This window comes from Papio anubis, chromosome 1 (assembly GCF_008728515.1).
Source record: "Papio anubis isolate 15944 chromosome 1, Panubis1.0, whole genome shotgun sequence".
Classification (NCBI taxonomy): domain Eukaryota; kingdom Metazoa; phylum Chordata; class Mammalia; order Primates; family Cercopithecidae; genus Papio; species Papio anubis.
The window spans coordinates 153855303-153877714 of record NC_044976.1 but is presented as its reverse complement, the minus strand read 5'-3'; the positions used below and the strand labels follow the sequence as shown (position 1 = coordinate 153877714).

At 50.3% G+C, this 22412-nt stretch overlaps 1 protein-coding gene across 1 annotated transcript in view; it reads right to left on the bottom strand.

Moving 5' to 3' along the window:
- The window catches only part of PLXNA2 (plexin A2), a 222361-nt gene that overhangs the window by 15209 nt on the left and 184740 nt on the right, over positions 1–22412 (bottom strand). Inside the window, exons 14-26 of the mRNA XM_003893167.4 lie at positions 17203–17320; positions 15109–15245; positions 13688–13855; positions 13442–13535; positions 8344–8583; positions 7553–7696; positions 6995–7229; positions 5543–5685; positions 4601–4869; positions 2485–2551; positions 2115–2261; positions 1296–1455; positions 842–945 (exon numbers count right to left, since the gene is read on the bottom strand). Of these exons, the coding sequence (XP_003893216.1) occupies positions 842–945; positions 1296–1455; positions 2115–2261; positions 2485–2551; positions 4601–4869; positions 5543–5685; positions 6995–7229; positions 7553–7696; positions 8344–8583; positions 13442–13535; positions 13688–13855; positions 15109–15245; positions 17203–17320 (2026 nt within the window). The remainder of the gene's footprint in view (positions 1–841; positions 946–1295; positions 1456–2114; positions 2262–2484; positions 2552–4600; positions 4870–5542; positions 5686–6994; positions 7230–7552; positions 7697–8343; positions 8584–13441; positions 13536–13687; positions 13856–15108; positions 15246–17202; positions 17321–22412) is intronic.

The following is a 22412-nucleotide window of genomic DNA, read 5'->3' as shown; positions in this document are numbered from 1 at the left end:
GGATGTTATTAATCAGACGATCCCATGGGTCTTGCAGCCTGAGGCGCTTCCTCTGGTTGGTTTAATTTCCCTTGGTGTCTCTTATTTCCAGTTTCTATTTTAGTATTTTTTCTGAATCCCAACCTGTCTACCTGTGCTTAATCTTACAGAGACCCCCCAGCTGGGAGTGGTTACCATGGGAGGGGAGAAGACGCGGGAGTAGATACCTCCTTGATCTTGTGTTCTTTTGCAGGGATTTTTTTTTTTTTGATTGCTCATTCAATGTGTCTGCCTGTGTGCTCAATACCTCACCTTCTATCTTGTATCTATTCCATACAACTGTACGGGGCAGGGTTCACCAGGAGCCCCATTTTACAGGTGAGAGAAAAGAAAGCCTGGGTAATTTTCCCAAGGAAACCAGCTACTAAGAGGAAGAATGTAAGACCTCAAGAGAAGTCTATCCAACTCCCTGCTCCACTGTAAGTCAGAGGTGTGGGCTGTGTTAGTAAGATGCTAAAGAGAGAGTGCCAGGTAATGTGGAGGGCTTTGCAATATACAGTTGTTTTTTGTTTTTTTGTTTTTTTTGCAAATGTAGAGGTACACAGAATAGAAATGCCTAGACCTTACCCCAGACCCATTAAATATGTTTCTGAGGGTGGAGTCTGGTCACTCATGTTTTTCATCAGTTCCCTCAGTAATTCCAATGGGCAGCCATGGCTGAGAATCCCTGTTCTATGCTCCAGTAGGAGGAGGAAAGCAGGGAGAGGAAAATCTTTTTCAGACTTTTGAGGCCTTAGAGCAAGGTTTAGCGGGAAGGGAATATTCTGGGAAGTTGAAGAGGGGAAGAGACACCCCCTCTCACCTGATAATGCATCAGTGTGTTGAGCCGCTTCCAGTCACCCTCAATCTTGGTGGTGATGTCCTCATCTTGCAGCACGACCCGGGCGATCCGGCCTTGGCGCCACTCTAGGAGGAGGGGGTGGTGCAGGGAGCAACGTGAGAGGGATGAGGGCTGTGAGCCAGTGTCTCCCGATTGCACCTTCTCTAGGGACCTGGCAGCCTGGCCCCCTCAAGCTGGTACCAATAACAGACGCTAGAGACATCTAGCGCTCCATGGGCCCAGGCAGCAGAGGAAACACATGGGTCTCCTCAGAGACAGCCACATCTGAACAGGCAGTGCCCAAAGCGGGACGCATTTCACATGGGCCTCACCTGGCCAGGACACAGTCATGCCCCTGCAAGGGTTGTGTGCAGGGCAGCTTCCCTTCTTTCATCCCTCAACCCCTGCCCTCACACTCCGAGTCCAGGCTTCCTACCCAAGTCCATGTCCACCGCCCTCGGCCGCTGGGAATAGGGCACATTCTTATACACGGCATCAAGAATCTTCTCCTTGACTTGTGTGATGGTGTCACAGTTTAACACCTTCACTGGGATCTCTGGGCTGTTCTCGTTGTCAGGGTTGACGCAGTTCAGAATCTACAAGTAGGGGACAGAGGGTGAGCAGGACAGGAGCTGAAGGAGTAGTTTGAGGGAGAGGGTCAGGACCTCAGAATCTTCTTTTTCCAAAGTTCACTCTCTTTATAGGGGGAATAAGGGTACTTTTCTGGTCTGTGACTCAGTTTCCCTCACCTTCGTAACATCTGCCAAATGACAGCCTGAGTCATTGTGTCCACTTCTTCATTCTCAAAGCACCAGGACTCTACTTTCTAGCTCCTGGATGGCTTAGGGGAGACTATAGTTCTGGAATGAGGCACCCTCAGTGTTTAGAGATGGTTCTAGATGTATCAGAGACTAGTGGTGCACTTCCCCAAAGCCTCTATGTTAGGAACCAATACACATCTTTCTCATAATGCCAATTACCCAATACCTAATGATGGATGAACTTTTTTCTCCCTCAATATTGTCTAGGGTAAACAGAGGCATGGAGTGCTTTTTAGGGCTTACCAAATGAGATGGGATTGGGGGGTGGGCCTGCCTGCCTTGCTCTTGGTACACGTAGCTGCCCTTTGGACTCACCCCAGATCAGCCTCCCATCCTCTTTATTGACCCCCTAGACTGCTTTTATGGACAGAAGGCAGAGTAAGGGGCAGGAGCAGAAGATACACATGCGGGCCCGGAGCTTCTGGCTTCCTCACCAGGGTCTTGTACTCGATCTGCTGCCGGATGAGCTTGTCCTCACTCAGGGAGTAGCGCGCCTCGCCCGTGATGGCGTCAATAGGGCCCTTCTCCATCTGCTGCTTGATGGCGCAGTACAGCATGAAGAGTGGCTCCCCTGCGCACTCCTGTGGGCACAGGCAGGGCAGGAAGTGTGGGCATGGCCTCCTCAGGTTTGCACGTTTTCCCTTTCCTCTCTCGGAGCGAGGCCAGTGGAAGGAGGGGCTTTAGCACACCCAGTCCAGGTTCCTGCTCCTGAGGGAAGGGGTCCCCATGCAGCCCTGTGGCCAGGATCTGAGCAGCAGCACCATCTGCCCTGGACTCTAGGCCCCATCTCACTCCCTGTCTCACCTTTAGGAACTTGTGCAGGAGGAAGGCGAACCAATTGGTCAGCATCTTTTCAGCCACAGACTCTGTCCTGGGGAAGGAAGAAAGGGTAAGGGGCAGTCCTTCACAGAGGGGTCTCCGTGTGGGGCCTGGGCTTGTCGCGAGGTCTCCCAAGAGAACAACGGAGCATGCGAGAACGCAGGGTGGGGCGTCAGGACACCTGGGTCCCAGCCCAGCTCGCCCAGTAACTAGACTGTGACCTGGGGGTAGGGGTGGCTTCTTTCTGGGCCTCAATTTCCTATGAAAATGGAGAGGTTGGCCTTTTCAGCCCTGATGGTCCGTGGTGCTCTGAACTGCTTTGGCTGCATCTGAGACAAGGTCTGTGGATAAAGGCACCTCACTATCCCATGGGGCTATAAAGAACCGGTTTTCCCAACTCACTTCTGGTCTTAGGGTGATAACTAGAGAGTTTCCCGGTCCTTCGGGGCTTTCTTGCCTGCATGAGTACCCTGTTTTGCCTATCTGGAAGGTACCTGGTCCCTTCCCCTCCAAAAACACTCAGGGTTAGACTTCCTTGGGTTCAAATCCTGATTCTGCCATACACTGGGCTGTGTGACCTTGGGCAGGTCATTTAACCTCTCTGGTTTCTGTAGTCACATCTCTAAATGGAGACAGTCGTAATAACATCCACCCCCGATGGTTGTTGTCAAGGTTGAATGAGTTACTATTTGTATTTGTAAAGTGCTAAGAAAAGTGCCTGGCACCTGCTAAGCACTATGCATTAGCTGTCATTATTGCTGTCATGTGGGGTCTTGGATCCCAGCCCTCAGGTAGAGAGCAATGCTTAAGTGTTTTGCCAACAGGGTATTTGCTCATGTAAGCACTGGCCCCCCTCCCCTTCCCGTCCCAGGGCTACAGATCTGGGGATTTGGGAAGGAACAAAGTGACTGTGACAGACCCTCAGTGAAGAGGATGCCGGAGGGGTATTTTAACTCCCTGCACGTGGTGCAAATTATACCCTCTGGTTGCAGTAAATCCCAGGCATTTGCCAGGGCTGCTCTGCAATCTGGGCCTGGGAGAGAGTGACAATGGCAGAAAAAATTGTAGCTTTCTCCCCTGGCTCCTCCCAGCACCCTCTCCCTGCATTGTGCCTGAGATTAGCTCTAATTTAAATACAACAGTTCTTAATGAGAGTTTCTAATGCTCAGATTGGCAGGATGGGGGCTCAGTACTCATAAAACAAAGCCATTCTTCCTCCCTCCTCAACCCACGTGGGGTCTGGAAGCCTGAGACCTTGCTATAGGAAGGCTAAAGAGGAGGGGTGGTGAACGGAGGTGGAACCCTCCAGCCCCTGCTGCCCAGAGGACTCCAAAGCTGTGCCTGGCTCCCCACAGCCTCTAGGGAGGTTGGGCTCAGGGGATGTTGAGGTCTCTAACCCTCTCCCCTGCCAGGAAAACTGCAGCGGGCATGTGTAGTGGATGCTGTGATTCAGATCCAGGAAGCTGAGCTCAGAAGGCACAGCCTTCCAGGCTGTCCAAATCCCGAGCTCAGTGCTACGCAATAGAACCTCCTGCGATAATGCGAATGTTCTCTATCTGTGTGGTCCAGTATGGTGGCCACTAGCTGCAATGTGGCGACCAAACACTTAGAATGCGGCTAGGTGCTAGGGCAATGGAGGAGCTGGATTTTACAGTCTATTTCATTTTAATTTGTAGCAGCTACCTGTGGCTAGGGGTTGCTGTGCTGGACAGCACAGCTCTAGAGACATGGGGAGGAAGAGACCGTGAGATAGGAATTATTTTTCTCATTTTGTCTAGGTGGAAACTAAACAACAGAGAGGTTACAACACTGGCTAGAAATCACAGAGCTAGCAGGAGGCAGAGCTGGGACTCCAGCTGAGATCCAAGCAAAGGTCTGAGCTTGTCCATCACGCTTGGGCAACTTCAGACTCTGTAGTCTCCCTGGGCTGAAGGAAAGTCAGATTCTGCCCTGCAGAGACGTGAGGACACAGGCTGCTCTGAATGGGTGCCCCTTCTGGGGAATGGGCCTTCTCATGCTGCTCGTGGGGCCTGCTATAATGAGGTACTCTGTCCCCGTTCAGACTCCTGCCACCCTCTCCACCCACTGCTGCGGGCCAGACCTCCGGAGTAGCAGCTTGGGGTGGTTCTTGTTCTCCAGGTTCTTATCGATGAGGTCAGAGAGTAGCTGCTTGAGGACATCGGTGGCGTACTCCAGGCGGCCCTGCAGGCCGGTCATGATGAGCGAAGCCACGTTGCCCCGGTCGCGCATGGAGAAACTACGCTGCAGCTCCAGGGTGCGGATGAAGGTCAGCAGGAACACCTTGTTGTTGATGAGCTGGGCAAAGAGCTTCAGGGCCTTCTCCACGTGCTGCTGCCCATTTCCTTGTACCTGGGGTGGGGCGTGGTGGAGACGATGCCCTTAGAGAACAGGCATCGGGCCTCTTACCCGAGGGTCTCACTGAGGGCCTGCCGGCAATGACGCTAGCTGTAGGACCCTATCTTTGAGGTCTATCACCACCCCAACCCTATTCCGCCCGCCTGCGATGATGTAGGAACAGCTGTCTGCTCTGACCTTGCACTGGGCCGGGGAGGCTGGGCTCCACGCGGAGCTCTCAGAGGGGAGGCTGCTTGATTTTCCCAAGGATAGAATAGGAGACGCCCCCTCAAACTTCTCAGTTTATTAGTCTCCCCTTAATCTCCTCTGCCTGATTTATTATTTTTAGTAAGGCAAACCAACAAATGAAGAAACAAACCTCATAGAATCCTGTGTCTTCCTTTAAGCCATCTTAAATCCATTTTAGAATGAGGCAGTATCTTAGTTAATTATTTCAGTCATTAATTAAAAAATGACAATGAGCTTTACCCTGGAACCATCCCAACAAGCCTGGGTGCCCCCTTGGCCGTAACCTTCCTGATAGCTCTGTTGCTGAGATGTTGTTACAAACTACTGACCCCTCTTCACTGTTAACCTTACTCTGTGCTGCTGGGTCTCATCTGGATTTCCTAGGATACACTGGGCCTGCATCCCTGCTGGGTGGCTGGGCCCAGGAGGCAGGCATTACCTCCAGCTCCCGCAGGACGGGGTGGTCCTCGATGCCTGGGAACAGGACTCGCATAGCGTAGGTACGATAGTCCAGGTAAGGGATTCCCGAGCGGTCCAGGTCACTGGTCAGCTCATTGATATCCGTCTGGAGCTCAGCAAAAGCTATGAGAATAAGCACACAGACAGGCTCGTGGGGAAGCCCCAGTGGGGGGAGGAGAAAGAGGGAGAAGAAGTTTGCAAAGGAGGAGGGGAGGACCTAGGGTGTAGAAACTCTGAGGATGATGGGGGTGTGTCTCCAGAGGGCGGGGCTACTTCCAGCCTATCTTTTTTAGGTGGTGGGGAAATGGGTGATTTTTATGTTATTTTCTCCTCTGTACTTATCTACAATTTTGCATTTTCTCTTTACATATTACAAGTGTAGTTACAATAAGGAAAAAAGAATATTATGATTGGGCTGTTTAGTAAAGATCCCGGAGGTGCTGGAGGCAGGTGAGAGACCATGGCTGAGGGGGTCCAGCAAAGACCAGAACAGGCAAAGTGCTGCCCTTTTCCAAGCAAGACAATAAATCAAGATGCAAAAGCCTAGGGGAGGCCTGGTCATGAGACGCTCAGCTCAGAGCCGAGTTTGGGACGGGAAGGGCTTCAGAAGCCTCATCTTGGTGGTGGCACACCTGTCTTCCTGGCTCCTTCCTCTCCCAAACTCACCAGCCCTGTTGCCAGGAAGAGCCTTGGCTCCACCTGTCGTATTTCCCAGCCCAACTCTTCCCTGTCATCCAGCAGAGGGCTTGTTTCTGATCTTGACATTTGCAGCAAAAGGAGAAATGTTTTCATTCCTAATTGAGCTGTTTACCCTGAGAGCCTGCCAGGTCCTCAGCCTGAGAGGACGCCAGGTACACTCGTCACCTCGAGGCTGTGGTTGCGTGGTACACAGGAGAAAACACAAAGTGCACTCCCACACACGTCCACAGCCAAGGACACCAGCAAGTGGCGGCCTTCAGAGTGCTCAGCCTGCAGCACTGATGGAAAACAAACCCTGGGGGAGATGAGGCAGGTGCTCTTCTGCCTTTCCTGCCATTGCTCTCACGTGCTGCGAAGATAGTGTGCAAAAAACAGGAGCTGGACACTCCCATGGGGAATCTAGAGTCTGAGGCTATGGAGCCTGGGGGCTCTGACTGTGGGGACATTGAGGCCCTGAGAGGGAGAAGGTGTTGGCCAGATTGTGGGATGAGTCAGGGCGAAGAAGAGACTAGAACAATGTAGTCGGACCTGGGTCCTCATGCAGTGGGCATTCTTCATTGGATATCTCTGGCCCTATGGGCAAGAGAAGTTCTGGGAAAACAGAGGTGAAAGTGGAATGCAAAGGCATGGCTGGCAACAATGGGAGTAAAGATGGGAGTTGTCTGCAGGGAGAAGGGCAATAAGGCAGGTGGAGAAAGAGGGACCCAGCAAATGAGGGTGTGCTTCCACTAACCTTCCTTGCACTCCAGGGCCACGCGGGACTCCAGGTTGTCCATCTGCATTTGCAGCCGCTTGAGAGTGAGGTCATTTTCTCGAGACTTGCGCTTGTAGGCAATGAGGACGATGATGACGATGATGAGGAGGAGGCTGCCGCCGGCCGCGATGCTGACGATGGCTGGCAGGGTCAGCAAGCTGTCTGAGATGACACTCACCGAGCCAGGCGAGAACACCATCCCGCCCACGTGAACCTGTGCATTGTACACACACAGACGCATACGGATGCACAAGGTGTAGAGCCCTGGCATGCCAGCAGATCCTTACAGTGTGAGGAAGGACATGACAGACCACAACCACACAGTGCAGATCTGGATAAAAAGCAACTTCCTGCCTTGGCATCTGCCTTTCTTTTCTTGTGTTCTCAGCTTATATCCATTTTGATGTAGGACACAGAGATGAGGAGATATGGAGGGGGTGAGTAAGACAACGAGGCAGAAGGGAGCCTTTCCTTAGGACAGATCACACATGCACCACGAGGCGGGGAGGAGGCACTACAGAGGAGGGGCTCACTCACCATGACCTTGTGCTGCCCAGTGAGGTTGGGAGGCTCGCAGAGAAGCTGGGTCTCCGATACAGTGACAGCGCAAGGGGTCTCTCCGATGAACACAGTGTAGTTGAGTTTGGCCCCTCCAGAGGCAGGAGGGCAGAGGTTTTTGCCCTGTAGAGAATAGCAGTCTTTATAGGCATAATTGACACATGCATGCACAAGTTAATTGCCTACTTAAAAAGAGATTAAGGAGATGGGGAAGGGCAGCCGTGCAAAAACCAGGAAATGACTCCTTGGCAAGTTTTTGTGGAGGGGACTTCTAACAGCCATGATCTAGAGAGAAAGAGAGAAAACAGAGGCAGGAGAGAACGAAAATGAAGAAGAGAGTGGGAAAAATGCAGGGGAGACAAACACTAAACAAGAGAAAATTTGGGGGAGGATACATGGGATTTCATGAAAGTAGTGCGGCAACAAATCACTTGGATGGACAGTGCCAGGGACTGTGACCTCTTGAAATGTGTGTGCAGGTACCCGTGGCCACAGAGTGGATGGAAAAGGAAACAGTTACTCCCAAGTCATTGCAGTACCTCTGGTTCCCAAAACTCACAAGAACAAACAGAAATATTCTAAAGTACTTCTTGAGAAGCCTGGATATGGCTTGATGGGTCGATATCTATCCATGAGCTCCTTCTATAGGAAGGAGACAGCTTTGCAGGTTTGATAGCATAGAAAGGAGAGCCAGAAAGAAAGAAAGGCCAGGAGCATGCGGGGTGCTCTCTGGCATCGCTACCCCTGGTCCTCTTTGGTGGCATTCATACCTTAAGAATGATGGGCGATCCCGGCTTTTGATCCAAGACTCCAGTAGGGCTGAGCAGTTCAAAGGTCGGGTTGGGGTAGTAGATAAACTTGGTGTCGTTGTAAATCAGCAAGGATTGGACATTGTTAAAGACAAATCCGAACTCATCTGGCCGTTCTACAGTGTCCAGGCCAGGGCGGTAGTCCGTGGTCAGAGAGGGTGCCAGGCAGGTGAGGGTGGTTGTGTTCACAACTTTACACACCTAAGAGATCCAGAGCACAGCATTCATACACTGAGTGCCCGGCAGACAGAGCCCAGGGGCCTGCAGCTGTTCTCCAACCCTCTCCCTGTTTTTGTATCTTGTTACTGGGTTTACTTGCTTGTCTCCATTCCATGGGAAAGCCCTCCAGGAAAGGGCAGTGAAATTTTGGGGGAGTGGGGGGCATTTTAGCTTCTTCATTAATTCATTCACCAACACTATTTGGGCATCTAGTTTATAGTTTGTGCTGGCGCTGTGCTAGGAGGTGGGGGCTATAGAGTGAAATAGTCACAGTCTGGAGGGGAAACAAACAAGCATTACAGTCTAGTCCTGGAAGAGGGCCTGGGGCATGGGGGACACACGGCACTGTTGGATGCATGCAGGGATGTGAAAAATAAACGCCTTGGTAGGGAAGGACCAGCTACTCTAGGAGTGTCTGTGTGTGTGCACGAGCGTGTGTATGTGTGTATGCATGTATGGACACACGTGGGCGTGCATGGCCTGAAGCAGGGTAAGAGTGACTCATGGAAGTTTTCCCATGGAAGAAATGAATGAAATTTAATCTGAAGAATGAGTAGGACTTACCTAGATAAGGAGAGGGAGGGGGAGGGGAACAAGTTCCAGGCAGAAGGAACAGCACCAAAAGGCCTGGGGACAAGGGAGCATGGGATGTTTGAGAAAAAAGTAGGACAGAATAGCATTGTGTGTGTGTGTGTGTGTGTGTGTGTGTGTGTGTGTGTGTGTGTAGAGTGTGGAGCAGGAAGTGGTATGAGATGAGCACTTTGCCCAGTATGTAGTAGGTGTTCAGTTAATGTTGATTGAATACTGATGAAAAATAGGATTCTGCAACTCTCTAAATGTTTTTTGGGTTTTTTTGTTTTGTTTTGTTTTGTTTTTTGAGATGGAGTCTTGCTCTGTTACCCAGGCTGGAATGCAGTGGCGCAATCTCGGTTCACTGCAGCCTCCGCCTCCCGGGTTCCAGCAATTCTCCTGCCTCAGCTTCCTGGGTAGTTGGGATTATAGGCATGTGCCACCACGCCCAGCTAATTTTTGTATTTTTAGTAGAGATGGGGTTTCACCATGTTTGCCAGGCTGGTCCTGAACGCCTAACCTCTGGTGATCCACCCGCTTCGGCCTCCCAAAGTGCCAGGATTACAGGCCTGAGCCACTGTGCCCAGCCCTCTTTAAATGTTTTATGCAGGACCTCTCTCTCTTCTCTAACCAAGGGCCCCCTAACTCTGCACTGGGACAGAAGCTTGGTTTTGACACAGAGTTCATGATATCCTTTTTCTCTTGGAGGACTCTGGTGCCAATTAAAATCGTGGCTGGGCTGGTCCAGTCCCTCCTTAGCATGAGCTGTGCCATTCTCTCCTGTGGAGGTCTGGTTCTGGGGCTGCCCAAGACAGCAGTCAGACTGCAGAAACCACTGAAGCACCCACGTGGGGCTTGGGAAGAAAAACCCAGACTCCTACTCCCTCTCTGCCTGGCTCCCACCCGGCACAGCTTGGTTTCAGCTTTGGGAGCAGCGGCGTCCCAGCAACAGCCAGGGCATCTCTGAGAACTCAGACTGCTTAAGCACACGCTGTCCTGGCAGGTCCACACATGTTGTGCGTCTGGCCAATATACACACACACACACAAGCTTCATGTTCAGAAACCAAGACTGTGTGTGAAATTGCAAAAATAGCTGACACTGCATAGAGATTATGTCAGAGCTTCAAGTCCAAGTCTTAACCCTTCCTTTCCAGAGGGAATTTAAGAGTTTAAACAAAACGGCTCACTGTGGCCTTTATGCTGTAGTGGGAGTGAGGACACATTCCTGCCCTTTCTGTGGTGCAATTCAGCAGCCCCTTATGAACCTAATGCCCCTTTCATGTTCCAGCAGGGTGCAATGAGGCATGGGGAGGTTGAGGGGTTTGGTGAAATGGGTACAGCTGAGCCAGGGGGTCCCAATTCCTGGGTTCTGCAAGAAGACACTGAGCCTTGGTAAGCTTCACCACCAACATCTTCCTCTCTGCTGGTCCTAGTCTAGCTTCCCTAGACCAGGCTCCTCAACGAATAAGCAAATCATTCCCAAGCAACAGGCCTCTGTACACTTCCTGCCCCACGCTGCATCGGCACTTTGTTTGCCAAACATTCCTCTGGGTTTGGCGGCTTCACTCTGGCCCTCCTAGCTCTCCACTGGGGCAGCTTCAAAACCCAAAGGCGAGGGGTAGGCCCAGGTGTGCTGAGGATGAGATGGGGCCCAACCAGGCAGGGCTTCAGGGGCAAAGTGCCTCCCTCTCTCCTACCATTCCCGAAAGCAGAAGCACAGGGCAGGGGTTCTGAGCCTCCCATTCTGGAGCCGGTTGACGGAAAGCTGCATTCCTGCATTCTTCCCTCCGGGTCTGCCAGCCTGTAGATACCAGGCAGGTTACCACTGAAGCTGAGAGCCCCCAGCTCCCCAGAGGGCAGAACTGCTTCTTAAGTCCTTGGAACACTGCGATCATGGTGCATGGGGCTGGAGGAAGCGCTGAGAACATTCCAGCCCAGGGCTGTAAGTGAGTCCTGGTGAAGGGGCAGGGGGATTGGGACCTGAGCCTTCGGCCACAGGTGTCAGGTGTGGGGAAGGAGAGGGGCTTCCCAGCCCAGGCTTCTCTTCAATGGCTTCCTGAGGACTAAGGCTGAAGCCTTTGGAGGTCACGTACTCACCTCCAAAATTATCTCTAGACTGTATTAATTATGTCTTTTATTTTCTGTATGCCGATACTTTGACATCTGGGGCCTTGCTGACTGGGGAGGGAATGTCCCTCCCAGGGCAAAATCCTAGAGATAGCAAATAACTTGCCTGTGAGCCTGCCTTTCATATACAGAAACCAATCCAGACTACACAGCTCAACTGCCCCTTTCCATACTATCCTCATGCCCTAATCATTCCAGGACCAGGCACCAAACATCTAGGGACAGCTCTGGGCCTGAGCGTGCTAAAATGACTCAAACTAGCTGATCCTAAACTTGCTTACCCTGCTGTGCCTGTTCCTTCCTGCAGAAACCACATAAAGACTCTTGCCATGGTTTCTCCCTCCACCTCCAGGCAGATCAACCCCAGTGCTTCCCCCTGTGACCCCTGGGGCATGGGTTGCCCTCTTCTCTTGGGATCTGATCTATGAGTAGAACAAATTATATTCTGGTCTTGCCATCCCTGAATAGTAACAAAACCTATATTTTAAAACGTGTACCTAATTTGCTTGCTTTTTTTTTTTTTTAAATCCTTCCTGGGTGTGAATTTACCATTCTTGTTCCCATACCTCACCCTAGACCCTGGAGTTACCTGTGAGCTTCTGGGGACCCTAAGCTTCAGTCTGGAAATGGAATGGGGGCCTGGGCTCTTTTACCAATGGATCAAGTTTTACACCTGGTAGAAGGAGGCATGCACTCACTTAGCCCAAAAAGGAGTGACCGTGGTGGATACCGAAGGTGTGGTACAAGTGCCCCTACATCTCCGGAAAGATGGTAATGTCAAGCCCACCAGCATTTCATGTGGCCTAGTTACGAAGAGTCTGGATGTTTGGAATCCACTTTGGCTCTTCCACCAGTCACCTTTATGATTGGGGGCAAGTCATTTAACATTTCTGGCCTTAGTTTCCTCTGCTGCACAATGAAGGGGTTGCATCAGATGATCCCTGAGACTTTCCATATGTAACCTTCTAGCACTCTGACATTTTATGTATCTCCATGTTTCTTATGGAAGCCTCAAGTACCCTGGAAATGTGTCAGGGGTAAGAGGGGAGACACCACCATCTTCTCCATCTCCATCTTAGCCTAGTCAAGCCCCTGAAGGTCAAAGCAGTAATAATAGTAATTTCTATAAAAAATAATGGCCATAGTAGCATCTGCTATAATATAATTATGAATACAATCATGTTTCAAAAAATATTGTCTGAAAGAGTGAGATGGAGCCTAGAAAAATGATAAAAAAATTTACAACGTACCAGACATTCTATCCCTGTGATACAGACAACTTTTTAAAAATTACAAAAATTACATGGCTGATGCAGTGACTAGCATTTATCAACTGCCAACCTCATGCTGGCCACGGGCTGGCAGGTTATGAAGCTGGGGCAGGTCTGCTTGTCACCATTGATAGCTGAGGGGTGGAGGATCCGGAGGTTAAATGACTTGACCATGCTTGTACAGCTAATAGATGGCAGAGCCCTGCTTCCTCTCTAGACCTGTCTGAATCTGGAGCCAGAATTTCTCCAACCACTCCCAACGTGGGTTTTTGTCAGATCTCAAAGTCAACCTGTCATAAAACAGGAGTCCTTTTGTGCTGTAGCATAAACTCAGAAGCCAGTACTTTGATACACTCACTATATCACCTTCTGACAAGAAATTGTGCTGTCATTATACTATAAAAATAATTGTAGGGCTGAATATGGTGGCCCATGCCTATAATCCCAGCACTTTGGGAGGCCAAAGCAGGAGGATCACTTGAGCCCAGGAGTTTGAGACCAGGTTGGGCAAAAGAGACCTCGTCTCTAAAATAATAATAATAATAAACTAGTCAAGCAGGCGCTTGTGGTCCCAGCTACTCAGGAGGTTGAGGCGGGAGGATCTCTTGAGCCCAGGAGGTCGAGGCTGCAGTGAGCTGTGGTTGCACCACTGCACTCCAGCCTAGGTGACAGGGTGAGGCCATGTCTTAAAAAAAAAAAAAAATTGTGATGTTCAGGTATTTGGACCATGATTCCAGGCTCAGAATCTTAAGCCAGCTTTCGTCTTGGGTATTCAGGGGCTCCAGTGCCTAACCCAGAGCTCATCCCATTGCAAAACATCAACACAGAGCTATGTTTACCAAAGGCTGGGGCGGACCAACAGTTACTCACATTGACAGATTCTTTGCCGTTGAATTTGACTCGGATCCTTGGCTCCTGGATGACATCCAGGTTGAAGCCTGTGATGGTCAGGGGTGTGTGGCCACTGGAAACAGGCAGAGGCTGGGTTAGGTAAAAACCCCCTCAAGTCTGGCATGGTGAACCTCCACCTTAGCAAACCCTCTCATGAGCCAGACTTGGGCTGCAGGGATCATGCTGGGTGGCTTCCAGGTGCATCCCTCCCACCTTCTGCCTCACCTGGCAATGCTCCACTCTGGCTCGATGCGCTGGACCCGAGGGTCATCTATGTACTCAAACTGCAGGTTGTTATCCACACGGGCTCGGTCGACACTCACAGAAACAGGGACTGGGCCAAGGCCATTGGATGATGGGGGTGAGACACACACGATCTCACTCATTGACCTCCTGACAGGGAGACAGAAGGAGGGTTGAGAAGAAAGGCATGGGCAACAAGAGGTGCCTACCGGCTCGACAAGGGGCTTTCCTTGGTCTGGGGGTACGGCCACAGAAGTGTTCTCTCATCCTTTTATATTCTATACAATGGAACACATCCCGCTTCAGTGTAGATCAGTGCTCCAGTGGATTGGGAGGTAGCAAATTGGAGAAGGGGGTTAGAAAATGAGGGGCTGCTGGGCGTGGTGGCTCACGCCTGTAATCCCAGCACTTTGGGAGGCCGACGTGGTTGGATCACCTGAGGTCAGGAGTTCGAGACCAGCCTCAACATGGAGAAACCCCATCTCTACTAAAAATACAAAATTAGCCAGGCGTGGTGGTGCATGCCTGTAATCCCAGCTACTCGGGAGGTTGAGGCAGGAGAACTGCTTGAACCTGGGAGGCGGAGGTTGCGGTGAGCCGAGATCGTGCCATTGCACTCCAGTCTGGGCAACAAGAGCAAAACTCCGTCTCAAAAAAAAAAAAAAAAAAAGGAAGAAAGAAAATGAGGGGCAGGGATAGGGTTTCATCGACTTTGGGGAACGCCTCTTTTCTGGATTTTTCTAGAATATAACTGTTTAGCCAGTGCTTAGAATCTGGTCAGGCAGTCAACAAATATTCACTGAGCACCTACTGTATATAGCAGTGAATGCAGAGTCCTTGCCCTTGTGGAATATCCAGTCCAAGAAGGCGATAATCAAGTAGATAATCAAGAAGGATTATCAAGTAGATAATCCTGGGCAAACTAGGTTCTCATCCATGGATTCTTTCAGAATTCTCTACATCTTCAGGGCTAGGGGAGTGCTGGCAAATGGTAGGTGTTCAATTTTTTATGTACAGAGGATGCCCTGAACATAAGTCTGTGCTTTCTAAGAGCTGTGGCTATGCAATCTCTGTTTCTCAAGTCACCATAGTGAGGACTTAATGAATGCTTGATCCTAGCGGTGACTGGGGAGCTCCTAGGAGCCTCCTTCATCTGGTGTTCTCATGGCCCTCACTTCTCATTATTTTTAGAAGTATCCAGCCCCTTTCATATATGGGATATAAACTGACAAGTGGCATTTATTTCTCACAGTGACTGGTATGGTATTTTGGTATTTGGGTCTAGGTGTAGCAAATAATATGGAGGTGATGGGGCAGGCCTATGAATGAACATGCACAGTAACATGTGTACAGCACATGTCCCAGATGTGCAGTCTTCTGGTGGGCCTTCAAGTTCATCTCACCCGTAGAACTCGCAGGTCTGGTTGCCCAGGTAGACTGCCACACTGCTCCCAGCCCCAAGGTAATGGCCGGTGATGGTTACCATAGTGCCTCCGGACTCCGGACCTCGGATTGGGTTGAGTGACAGCACAGAAGGGTTCTTTGGAAAGAAGCAGAGAAATGACTACAGCTTAGGTTTTGTCCAAAAGGATGGACCATGGTTAGGTCTAAAGATGGGAGAGACTGTTTTCATTCTAGGCATGGTGGTACTTGTCCTGTCCTTTTCAATCCTAAATGCTCACTCTGCTTACCCCAGAGGTGAGAACCTTTCTAAGAATCATCTCTGGGCATGTCCGGGAAGGCAGAAGAGCCACGTGCTGAAATTAATTAACTCCCCAGAGTCTCATGCTCATAACAATGAAGGGAAAGCAGAGGTGACACTGACTAATCTATCAATTAGTTTACAAATTGAGAACAATTTGAAAATGCTTTTCTATCTAGAGCCTGTACTGATTTTTTGGGCACAAAATCGATAGGGCTGAATAAAGCGTCCCTGCCTGGGTTGGGCCACCGAGAGGCTAAAGTCCTCCATTAATGGCCCATGCACATGCCCTTCTGTCCTTCCCTAAGCATAAGAAGGGCACAGCAGGGCACCTGGTGCAGAAAGCTGTCAGTAAATGTTAAGATGGCGTCTCAGACCCTCATCAGGAGGATGGTGCATCACTGGCTAGGGCTTTCTACTAAGCTCACTAAGTAGTAAAATTCAGCCTGAAGCTTCAAAGAAATGGCTAGCCTAAAATGCATCAGGCAGCTGACCTAAATCAGAAAAGAATTGTTTCTGCCAGGAGGGCAGTGGAGTGGAGTGAATTGGAAAATGCATTTAACTGAGCAACTATACAGGCATGAATTCTAGTTTGCACCAGCCATTCATCCGCTGTGCATCCTGAGGCAAGTTTTCAGATCATTCTTTACTCCTCTGTCAAGTGAGGAGGGTAGGCTAGATTATCTCTAAACCCCCTCTCAGCTCTGACTTTCTCCGGATTGTCAGAGTGCTGACATTCTCTCCAGCTGGTTCTCCTGCCTTTGCTTCTAACACAAATGCCCACTGCCCCTGCCTTGCCTTGGGTAAGAGATGGAGTAGGTTGGCTGCAGATAGGGCAAGGTACTCTCCAATCTGAGAGAGAAGAGTATGAGAAAAAGGTGGAGATGCCAAGATAAGAAGGCAGAGGCTAGAAAACCTGAAACAAGCAGTAAAATGCTTTACAGAGAATAGAATTTTGTGCTCTAAAGATTTTTTAAAACTCTCAGCAAGGCTGGTTTGACCCCATCTGCTAGTGTTAATGCCTTTTAATGAAGTACTCCATGTAGCAATGTAGGTAAGTGTCAGAAAAGAGACTTCAGGGCTGAAGAAGCCAGGTTATTGATTCAGTATGAATATAGCCCCACTTGGCTCCAGGGCCCCAGAAGCAAGTTATTGATTCAGTATGAATAGAGCGCCATTACAGAAAAAAGTCTTTGCAATTCGACTACCTGTTGCCTGCGCATAAAGAGATGTTTTCAAGTGTGAGTGTGTGAATGTGTGCGTGTAACTATAGTAGCATACAGAGTGACTCTGGTGGTCCTGTGCACAGATACACATCCCTGCCAGATTTCAGTGACTCTTCTAAACTCCCACTTAAAATATCCTTGGCAGAAAACAAAGCATGTGGATAAATATAGACTTATTTAATTAGGTCCCTCAGGCTATGCATCCTCATTAGGCTAGAATTAGACTAAGATATTACATTGGTGGGACAAGAGGCAGTCCCTCCCCGCCCCCAGTCTAGGATCCACTTTCTAAGAAAGGCTGGATTTTGCCTTATTTAGAACGCTGACCTGCGGCCCTCTGGGACTCCTAAGACTCCACAGCTTTGTTAATCACAGGCCCATCTCATCCTGGAAAGACAGGCTCTGAAAGTAGCAAGACCAGAAGCTGCCTTATCTGGAGGGTCCCTTTTCTCCTTCTTGGTCTGCAAGAAGCCTGTTGGTAGAGGGGAGTGGGGGCTTCCTGGGAGGTGTCTGGAGCATGTGAGTGCCCTCCCTGGGCACAGGCACCCGACCCTGGACCCAGTACTCACCACGAAGGTGTACTGCTGGTGGGACTTGGTCATGAACTCTGGCTTACACTCGCCAATGCACAGGCGCACCGGCCCGGAGGTGGTTCCCACGAGGGCATGGCCCATCTCACAGACAATCCTGGGGAGAAGGCAAACCTTCTGGTGAGGGACTGGGCAAGGGCTGGCATCCCTGCCCGCTTGCTCTCCCAGTCACGGCAAATGAGTCATCACAGTCTTGCAGTAATGCCAGACCAAGAGAGCTTGGTCATCCATCTTGCTGTGTGACCTTGGGTACAGTGCTTTCCCTCTCTGGGTTTTGGTCTCATCTGTATGGTGTGAAGGTTGAACTGGATCATCTCTACAGCCCTATGTGCCTCTGGTATGCTCTGCTGCCTAATTCTGTGGTTCCCCATGCCGAGTGCGGTGCCTAGCATTGGGTAGGGACCTAGAATTTGTGGAATAAAGGGAATGTCCAACAGAGTGATCTAAGGGCAGCAATCTAGCTGACGTTTTCTCCTATGTAACAAGCCGACATTGCTACGCTCCCTAAAGGAGTGGGTGAGGGCGTGTTTACCAAGCCGATTCAATTGTGGTTTGCTTCCTGTAGTGAGTTTTTAAAAGGGGAGAGATAATCTGGTGAGACAGTGAGAGCTCAAAGAAGGAGCTCCCTGCAGAATGGGAGGGGTGGAGTCCTGCAAAGGGGTGGGAGCTGGACGAGTTCATTAGGCCAGCAGGTGACACTGGCCTTTCACTTCATCAAGGGCCGAGTGCACCCGGTAGAAGAGGCAGTGACACGGCCTTGAGTGAAAGTCAAGTCTCACACTAACGGGAGAGCTGGAGGGAAGAGGTGTGCAGCCCTGTCTCTTGAGCTGCCCAGATCAATACCCCTAGTGATGACTTCCCTGGCGCCTGAGAGCAGTTACACAAGCACATTTAGATACTGGTTGCCTTAGCCACGGTAGCCTTCTAGAAAGGGTGGGCAGCTGAGGATGGGGAGAGATGAAGGAATCACGGACTTGGGGAAACTCTTGCCTGGAATGTTCGGGCCTCGGCTGGATGGGAGAGGGCCCTGACAGTTTAGCAAAAAAGACCTTGGGAACGGAGGGAAGGCTTTTTCCTTTCCTCCCAACATCATTTCGGAGGTTCAGAGCAGTCTGGTGCTGCTAGTAGGTTTGCTTAGTGGGAAGTCAGAAAAACAGACCCCATCTCCACTAATCCCCAGCATTATCCTGGCATGGTGGGGAAGATCCGTGTTTAACCGAGCGATGCTTATCTCAACAGCTTCTCTAGGAAGGAAGGTAACTAAACAGAGATTTCATTTCGATGTAATAAAACTTGCATTAAACAAATACGCTGCATGCTCACACACACGGCACGCCACTGATCTCCATCTCCTTCATAACAGTTAATCCCAAATAACTACTTTCACTCCTGGCGAATATTTACTTAACATGCAATAACTGTCTTATTATGTTTAGCATATTAGATTCAACAAGAAAGTACTGAATGCATATGGAAGAATAGTCTCTTTTCCCTTTCTCTATGAATCAATCAATTAATTATGAACCCGAGTAAACATGATAGTGATGATCAATTAATATTTTACACATAACTGTCTCCTGAAACCCCATTAGGGGAGCATTTGAGAAGCTCAATTTAAGGTACCGTGTGGTTATCTTCATGCTGCTACCTGCGTGTGGTTAACGACTCTCCCATTCTGTTTCCTGGGCCCTGGCAACCTGCTGCTGTTTCAGGTTCCTGACATCCTGCAAATGATGCCCAGTATGCTCAAGGAGCTCCAGGGGAGGATCAACTGGCTATTGTGGGCAGTGTCGGGGGAGAGGAGGGAAGAGAGCAGGAGGAAGCAGGTACGTTTCTCTCCCTCTCTTCTAATTAGGGTTTGCTTGCTACTCAGTCATCACCCTCGGACACTCTGCTGGAGTGATCTTAGAGAAGAAAAGGAGGAAGAAATCATCACAGGCTTGAAGTTAAGGAAAAAAGAAATAAGAGAACATGTGAAGGTCATGGGCAGCATGGAAATGTTCTTCCCTGGGTCCTGGGTCTGTGTAGGAAAGGAGAAGGCCTGGAACAGTCCTGGTCAGCTGCCCCTGTGTGGAGCTAATGATGGGCCCTTGGCACACTGTCTCTTCTAGGACATTTTCCTGCTTGGGGTTCATGTTTCAAAAGAAAAGCAGTATACTCAAGCACCTAGGAGAAGAGTGATGACTGAGAGGTGGATGCCACCCAAGTGTCCAAGGAGGGGCACCTGTAGTTGGAAAGGCAGGATGCAGGGGTCCAGGGGCTGTGCTGGGGAGGAATCAGAGCTGGCCATGGGTCGCTTTTCTCGGGCATCAGCTGAGCCCCCTTCTCAGCTGTGGAATGAGTGTGGAATGAGTGGGCAGAGGGCTGTGGTCAGCAGTGGGTTGTAGAAAAGGGTCTGGGCAGGAAGATCTAAGAACTGGAGAGTCCTAAGAAAATCAGGCAGCATTGCAGACAAACTCTAATCACCTCAACTCTTCTTCCCTTTCATTCCTGGGACCCAGTGCCTGCAGGCAAGGGTGGAAAGGGCTTGAAAGTATTTGTTGCAGGCACTTGTTATTTGAGTTCAGGAAGATAAGGAGTTAAAGGAAGAAGCTAGGGCAGCTGCAGGGAGTGGAAAGGGTTATATTGTGGAAGGAGCATTATGCCAAAGCAGATTCTAGACCTTAATAATAAGAACTACAGTTTACTGATTCTGCCAGGCAGTCTACAAGACAGGATCTCATGCCATCCTCAGGCTCTGCTACAGAGCGGGTCTTATCTCCATTGTACAGGCAATGAAACTAAGGCTCAGAGATGCTAAGTGACTTATCTATGGCCATAATTCTGGTAAGTGGCAGAGACCTGATTCAAATCCGGGTCAGCTCGACTCCAGAGCTCACGCTTCTGACCACTCCCCTCTACTGCCAATAGATTTAGTGGGATGCTCTGTACATCTTTCAAGGAAGGGACAGTATGGATATGGCAGCATTGGTAGAGGTGAGGTTGTTGGCAGGGGGTGGTAAGAAAGGCTGAGCTGGGTTCCTCAGGTTCTAAGAGCTAACCACTTGTCCCCTCTACCTTCTTGGTTGTAGATAACCATAGGCAGTGGTGTGCCCACCACCACCTCCTCCAAGTCTTGCAAGTCAGCAAGATTTGCTGATTTCTTGTGGTTTGATTTCTTGAGGCCTCTTGCCTTCCCTGTCTCCTCCCTGTGTCCCTGGTGGCTCTGGGGTCCCTATGTACTGTTAGGAGACAATAGCTGGAGATGCCTAGATTCTCTCCTTATAAAATGGGAAGTTGGACCAAACAGCTGTCCAGCTTTGACATCTGAAGACCTGACTCCTCCTGGTGCCAGGGGTCTTCCGGAGGCACCTTAGTGCCACAGGTAATCTTTACAATGGGAGCTGCAGATTCCATGGGCATACCATTTACCGGTTTGGACATCCAAAGGCCCACCAAAGCCAATGTAGAAATCATCTTTTCCTAAATATCTATTTTCCAGATGAGATGTTTGAGGAGCAGGGAGCAAAGTAACTTGCCCAAAGTCACCTGGTTCATCCACAGCTGAGCTAAGGCTTGAGCACCAGTCTCCTGAAAGGCAACCCAGTACCCTTGCCCATACTATACCACCTACCATAGACTGGCATAGATGGTGCCTTGCTCCCTGGGGCAGCAGCACACATACATCTCACATCCACCCCACAGTGGCTGAGTTCTCAGGTACAGCAGATGAGAGGGAAGCAGCCTGAGGATCTGAGGGGAATCTGCCCCATGTGGAGCCCCTGTCCCAGGAGGGGCTGAGCTGCAGCCTCAACCTGCATCCCATGGTCCAGGAAACTTCCTGTGACTGAATCATCCAGCCCTCCACAGACCTGCGGGATGCTGATTGCAGGACTAAGCGGGGCCCTTTAACCAACATTAACCTAATTGCTGAGTGATAGATGGCACGGCAAAGCATATGGTGAATCATTACCGTGCTGGCGAATCCTGCCCGCGCCCGGGACTCTGCACCAGGCTCTTTTAGCCAAATTCATCTCTCACAGACATCTGTAATGATTGTGCCTGCTGCTCACTGCCCAGGATGGAGGCTTTAATGATGTTAACAAACTCTGAAACCTCGGGAGTGGTAACGAGCCTGGCACGGCTGGAAACCGGGCTGCATCCAGCGAGGCATGGGGTGTGTTCTCTGCCTCCTGCCTACCCTATACCTGAGATGGTGGTTTTCTGGAGCGACCACCAGCCTCTGCAGGAATGCATGGGGACCATTCCCCTCCCCACGCTCCTTTCATAGCCTCACTTGCAGCTTCTCTCGACAGTTTCTTCCCCATGGCCCTGGGTGCGGGGTGAGTGCAGTACATTTCATTTCATAAATAGAACTGAAATTCCTTACATTTGGGCAGCACATTAGGCTAATGAAGGTCACAGAGACTGAACAGCTTGCTAAGGTCTTGGGGCTGGTCAGTAGAGGAGGCAGGTCTAAAACACGGCTTCATTCCAAACCTCTTATGATTCTGAGGACCAGTTTCCCAGGAATTTGCACTTCTCAGCTAAAAGCCTTACCTCCCACCCTCACCCCACACCCTAGCCCTTTCCTTTGGATTCCTGTGGCATCTCACCAAGTTGGATACAGGTCGGTATCCAGGGGCCCAAGGGAGGTCCTTGAGGTTGAGGTGGATTTGGGGTCATGTAACTGAGCACCTTGCCCAGTCTGGCAGGGGGCGGGGCTCTGCAACGATGGTCTGCCAGGAGGCCTTCTGTGGGTGCCCTGGCTCCTGCCACAACAGCTTTCACCTCTTTTTCAGCTCAGAAGCACTATTTGTTTCCTTTCCCTTTTTCCATCTTCCTCATCTCTTTCCTATCGGCTCAGCCAGCCTTTCCTCCAGGACTCATTCCTTGCAGGAATAAGGCTGTCATTGAAGGATCAGACCTGAAGGATCTGAGAGATCAGGCCAGCTCTTTCTTCTCCCCTGCTGTGGCTGGCAGGCATCACACTGCCCTCAGAGTCTGGGAATTTACCCCTTTGGACTCTGACTCTTCCCTGGGCCTTGCGAGAATCATGGCCTCTGAGCCTCAGAGCTACACACGGATTCGTGGAATTTCGGACTGCTCCTGTCCAGGAGTTGTGCGCCATCACTGTTATGGAAGGGAAGTAGCCCTGCATTAGGGGTCAGGAGACTCAAAGTCTAATTCTGCCTCAGCCACTTATGCCC